The sequence below is a fragment of the Phoxinus phoxinus genome (assembly GCF_949152265.1).
Source record: "Phoxinus phoxinus genome assembly, chromosome: 21".
Taxonomy (NCBI): domain Eukaryota; kingdom Metazoa; phylum Chordata; class Actinopteri; order Cypriniformes; family Leuciscidae; genus Phoxinus; species Phoxinus phoxinus.
The window spans coordinates 2782055-2788281 of NC_136896.1; the positions used below are offsets into that span (position 1 = coordinate 2782055).

At 36.7% G+C, this 6227-nt stretch overlaps 1 protein-coding gene across 1 annotated transcript in view; it reads left to right on the forward strand.

The window, feature by feature from the left end:
• The first annotated feature begins 797 nt into the window (after positions 1-797).
• LOC306989703 (uncharacterized protein) overlaps positions 798-6227 on the forward strand; it is a 33966-nt gene continuing 28536 nt past the window's right edge. Inside the window, exons 1-8 of the mRNA XM_079595623.1 lie at positions 798-873; positions 1077-1143; positions 1275-1298; positions 2133-2504; positions 2605-2679; positions 5413-5793; positions 5875-5961; positions 6063-6158. Coding sequence (XP_079451749.1) covers positions 1077-1143; positions 1275-1298; positions 2133-2504; positions 2605-2679; positions 5413-5793; positions 5875-5961; positions 6063-6158 — 1102 coding nt within the window. The 5' untranslated portion in view covers positions 798-873. The remainder of the gene's footprint in view (positions 874-1076; positions 1144-1274; positions 1299-2132; positions 2505-2604; positions 2680-5412; positions 5794-5874; positions 5962-6062; positions 6159-6227) is intronic.

The window sequence follows — 6227 nt, forward strand, 5'->3', positions numbered from 1 at the left end:
CCCCGGAGATTCTGGGTTACTGGATTCCTGTTGGCTCCATTACCTTCCTCAGAAGATCGGGTTGTCCACCTGCATTCCTGCGCTACCACAGAGACTGTTCTGGTTACTTTACTCATCTGACAACTTTCCTGTTGTGCTTCCAATGAACCTCCTTTACTCGCACTTGCATCTTCTGTTCATTTCAAGCGTCAAATCATTGTGTATGAAATGTGCTATATAAATAAACTCGCCTTTCCTATATAAAGGGAAATCATAATTGTTTTCTGAATAGTTTAATAAAATGTACTTTGTGGACGTATGGCTTAATTGTAGTTGCCTGTGTTAACAATTGAAACTTGGATAGGATAAATTTGTGTAAATTGTTTTTTATTTTTTTAAATGATGTAGGCTATGTAATTTGTATTAAACCATCAAATATTTACAATAATATTTAGGAAAATTACAAACATTTCAAGTGGCTCTGTTAACTGTTTTGAGAAGATTGAATTTAGTTTGACTAAATGTGTAAAAACAAACTGTAAAACAGGCTGAGAGACTGTAAAGATTTTGGGAACGATTATAATTCAGATTAATTTGATAGTCAATTCTATCTACGTTCATCTATTTAAAGACTAAAAATAAATGTTTCTGAGTAGCAGGTCTACAAAGAAACATTTGAACACCTGCTAAACGACTGGCGTCTTATAACATGGGGAAAGAAATGTTGTTGTTGGAGGTGGGGTATTGTTAGAGTTGACAACCCATCTAGAAAAGGTCCACCCACACTTAATACAGTCAAAAGATTGTGAGGCTTGTAGTTCATTCTTCATTCTGCAACTGGATTAACTAAGCTTCGCTGTGTTTTGGAGTTTGTGAAGCAACATTTTGTATCAGGTAATGTCACTGAGTTTATTTGATCACTTTGAGCTGTAATTACTCTTTCAGTAATCTGCTTTTGGTAAATCTGAATTATTTTGTAATATTGGTTTTGGTAACACTTTATAATAACAAGTTGTTTTCCCAAGTGTTGACAACAATAAATGTAATATAATAAATATAGAAACACATATTTCACATGTTTATGTTCATGTGTGCAGATGCAGGAGGTGTTGTTTATTACAATGAGTTTTCCATTCTCATTGTGTGTTTCAATATTGCTGTTTGGTGAGTGTTTTTACATCTTTTAAGTTAATTTGGCTGGAATGATGTTACAGTATATTCAAATAAGTGATTGACTGTATCATCTTTCAAAATAAAATCATTGTTCTTACATTTTTTATTTGTTTGTTTTAAAGGTAAAATAATTGATGGACAATCAGGTAATTCTTTTCATTCATCTTCTACTTCATCTTCACCAGTTTTAATACTGCTTCCCCTTTCTATCTCTAGCTTTCTATTAGACAAACAAAGCATGTGGGGAAAAAAGATCTTCATTATGGAACTTTATGATAAACATGTTATTTCAATAGTACAGAGACTTTAAGCTGAAAAGTCGGCACTTTATGTACATTTTGCATTAAAAATTGTTGGCTAAAGTAAGAGTCCGATTGGATCAATGAATTAATAGTTTTAAAGAGTAAGGACCTTAGTATGGAGAAATGCAAAAAAAAGATTGAGGAAAAACTGTAAATGGAATCAGAAGTTCCCCACTATAGTTTATTAAAAAGTGCAATAATTTAAGTCTCAGATAAATGCACGGATCATGAAAAAAAATTGTGCTGTGTTGCAATTTGCCCTAAAACTATGGTCTAAAAGTATGTACTGTTTGTCACAAGAAAGTATATTTTTGAGAATCACAATACGGTGTATACGTATCTAAAGGGTTGTATACTGCGTCATAGGATTTCATCTTGAAAACCACATAGTGTAGGTGTGAAACCACAAACCGGCCTGTCAATCATTCTGTCACTGTTGATATATTGAGGTATCTGTTGATAACATTCCACATTTCAATACTTTAAAACATTAGGCAACCAACACATTACAATACTTATCAATACTTAAATGTTAGGCTGTATACCTTTGTCACAGCTAAAAGAAAAGAGATGCTCATTCTTGATCTAATTTTAAATAGTATGTGTAATAATGGTATGTAGCATTGAAATATGAATTTACAAATATTTACAAACATTATTTTAATGTTTCCATAACAGTTGACCCCTGCAACAGCTACAATGCTCTGGATGATTCATGGAGAGCCACCAACAACCAATATCGCTCTGAAATAATGTGTGACTGTGAGGTCAGCTGGAACGGCTGGTACCGACTCTTTTTTGATGGTCAGAGCGTTCAGATGCCAGACTCATGTGTGGATGAGTATAGTTGTGGCACTCACGCTCCACTGTGGCTGAACGGAGGACATCCAACAGTTGAGGATGGAGAGGTCACTCGAGATGTCTGCGGTCACTATGACAATGACTGCTGCGCTTTCCAATCCAATCCCATTAGAGTCAAAGCCTGTCCAGAAGATTATTATGTCTATGAGTTTGTGAAACCATCTTTCTGCTATTTAGCGTACTGTGCAGGTAAATATATTTCCATTTTTCTTTCTCTTTTTTTACATAATTAAGTCAAAATAGCATTTTTGTTGATTTCATTTTGATCTTATCTCTTTACTTTTGTCAGATATAAGGAACATCAATATCACCTATACCATCTCAACCCCAGCTATAGAAATGACATCCATGGCTATTACGACTGGTAATGTGATGTTTCTGAAGTATTTTTGTTCAGATCAGATCCAATTTGTTGACCTGTAAAGTATGTGTGTGTAATGTGCAGCTGTGATTTTGATTAAGGTTTGCATCATCACTATTAGTGAGTCGTTTGCAGATCATGGGCCCTATTTTAACGATCTGAAACGCAAGTGTCAAAGCGCAAAGCGCAAGTAACTTTGTGGGCGGATCCGGGCGCTGTTGCTATTTTCCCGGCGGGATAAACGACTCTTGCGCCCGGCACAAATCTAAAAGGGGTTGGTCTGAAGTAGCTTCATTATTCATAGGTGTGGTTTGGGCGTAACGTGAAATAAACCAATCAGAGCGTCCTCTCACATTCCCTTTAAGAGCCGGCGCGCTAGTTCCATGGCGGATTGCTATTATAACGGGGGGGTTGCCAGGCGCACGCCAGGAGCGGTTCACAGCCGAGGAGGCCGACGTTCTCGTCAGGACCGTAAAACACAGAGAAGTGACATTGGGGATGATGGGAGAAACTCACTCAAATTAGCTACGGTTAAACAGGCGTATAATTTGGGTAAATGTGTAGCCTAATCTAGATTTTTTTTTTTTTAAATCTAGATCTTTTTCACATCTTCACTTTCCCTCGTGTGTTAATATTTTTCCTTGTAATAATGTATGATTTGCAAAAATGAAAACTGCTGCGTCTGTTTATATTAGAGAATCAAAGTGGATGCGCGTTAACACGCTACATTATGGCAAAGCACGCGCCCTTAAAATACCAGTAACGCGCAACGCGCCACTGTCTTTAGACAGTTTTTTTCCTGGTCAGTGGCGCAATTGCTTTCTAAAACTGGAAAATAGCACCAGGGAACTTTTGCGCCGGAACACGCCTCCTCTTTGCGCCGACCCGCCCCTGCGAGGGCAAGTTCATTCCCTAATTTACCGACGTGCATCTGTGGAGGGAAAAGTCCGCTGTGCGCGGGTGCAAAATAGGAATGATACATGCGTTGGTGTTCAAAGTCAATTGCGCTGGGTGCAAGATAGGTCCTATAAGTGCAGCTGCATTGTTTTCAATCACAAAAGTAAAAAGGGTCTGGGGAAATGAATTGGAGCAAAGTAGAAATGTTCCAAAAATTAGCTTGGGTACATTTAAAATCCTAAAATCTCAAATTCAAACTAATTGATTTCTTAAGTATTCACCCCCTGTAATGTGACAAATAATAAATAGTACACATAATAGAACACTTGTGTGTAGTCAGGGAGTTTCAATTGATTTTAGCTGGTGAGTCAGTAATTTGGCATAATTTACATCATGAAGAAAAAAAATAACTTTTGGTAGCTTTGCTATCCATGGCATGGATACAAGAACGTTTTCAAATCACTGGAATCATTTAGTATACAGTTTTATCAATAATTAAGAAACGGATATTCTCTGCAATGGGAAGGTTAGTTTTCCATTAAGACAATGACCCTAAATGTCAAGCCAAAATCTACACAGAAATGGCTGAAAAACACCAACAATAATAATGTCATTGAGTGACCAAGTCAGAGTTCAGATCTCAATTGATTTACAGGCCTTGAAAAAATTCTGTCAAATCCCAATCTCCATCCATGCAATCTGACAGACCTTGAATGGTTCTGCATAGGGGGAAGATTACAGTAACTGTTGCCAGATGTGAAATATCTATATAGATAGAGAACACAGACTCAAGACTGTAATGTTGTTAAAGGTGCATCTACTAAATACTGACGTAAATGGAATGAGAGCAGTCAATTATTTGTGTTTAATACTTACCATATATTTTTGAAATGTATACAATTATACTAGTAAAAAAAAAAAAAAAAAAGTAGTTTGGTTTTGGAAAATAATTTAAAAAGTAACACTTCGAAGAGTTTTGATTGGTTTAAAAATAACTCATAATTTTAAGGCAACCAGGTTAAACAAATAATTCATTGTTACAGTGTGATTGTGTTAAATTATTTATGTGCATGACTGCATGTTAATCTAATGCCACACATCCACAATAATCCATTTTAATTTAAATATAAAATTTTCAACTAAAGTATGTGTTAATGGGTCTGAAGCACTCCATTTTCACTGGAGGAAGACAACTGTAGTGTGATGAGAGGTGAACACAATGATAACATTTTTACAGTGGATGGGAACCCATCATTTATGGCTCTGGCATCACATTATGTAAACTGCATTTATGACAAAGAACTGCACAGATGCATATTTCATAACAATCTATCAATAAATGCACACACCTTGTCCTCTGCTTCTGGTGTTGGCCACCACTGCGGATTAAAGAACACGCAAGATAATGCAGACTAAAAGACATGGAGGAGCTGAAGCATGCTGCCATTTTCATATGAGTTTGAAAGGGGACTAAGGCGATCACAGAGCTAATCACACATTTTTAGGGGAGCACGGTAGAAATTGGCGCCCCTGAGTCTAGATATGCACTTTAAGATTGGTTAAAATTTTTTAAAAAGCAACCATTATAACTAAGTGAGTTATAGTAAAAAGGCAAAGTATAGAGTGAGAGAAAGCATTCTTAAGTCAAACTGCTAGTAATAAGTTCAGTACAATGGGACTTAAGGTCTACTGCTCATTTCCTTTTGACAATGTTAAATGATGTAAACGAGATGCTCATACACAAAAACTGGTTTAAGATTTTATAACTAATCCAATAGTAAAAAACTATAGGTATATAGTAGAAATTGACTTAATCTGAATTTCCCCCCCCCACAACAGCTCCCCCTGTTGACCCCTGTTACAACTACACTGTCTTGGATAATTCATGGAGAGCCACCAACAATCAAATTTCCTCTGAAATAATGTGTGACTGTGAGGTCAGCTGGAACGGCTGGTACCGTCTCTTCATTCAGAGTCAGAGCGTTCAGATGCCAGACACATGTGTTGATGAGTATAGTTGTGGCACTCACGCTCCACTGTGGCTGAACGGAGGACATCCAACAGTTGAGGATGGAGTGGTCACTCGAGGCGTCTGCGGTCACTGGAGCAATAACTGCTGCTATTTCCAATCCAATCCCATTAAAGTCAAAGCCTGCTCTGGCAATTATTATGTTTATGAGTTTATAAAGCCAGATTTCTGCTCTTTGGCGTACTGTGCAGGTAAATACATTTACACCTTCCCTTGTTTACATAAGTTATAATTGTAGCTTTGTTGGTTTACAGTGCATCAATATTTTTCAGATGTAAGGAACACAAACACTACCTATACTACTGTCACTCCGGAGACGATGTTAACCACAGAAACTACAACCATGGACATGGCAACAGGTAATGGAAGTGTGTGGGTGGGTGTGTGTGTGTATGTGTGTGTGTGATTAATTGTATATTGTTTAAGTATTTATCAAATTTGTTTTGATTTTTTCCCCCAGATATTGGGCACAACACGACTTTCTATACTACTATTATGATGGAGACCACTTCAACCATAACAACTACATTTATAGATACTACAACAATGGACACTGGTAATTTAAAATGCAATGTGAAAATTATGTGTTTTAGTTTTGAATTACGAGATCAGATGTTATGAGTTC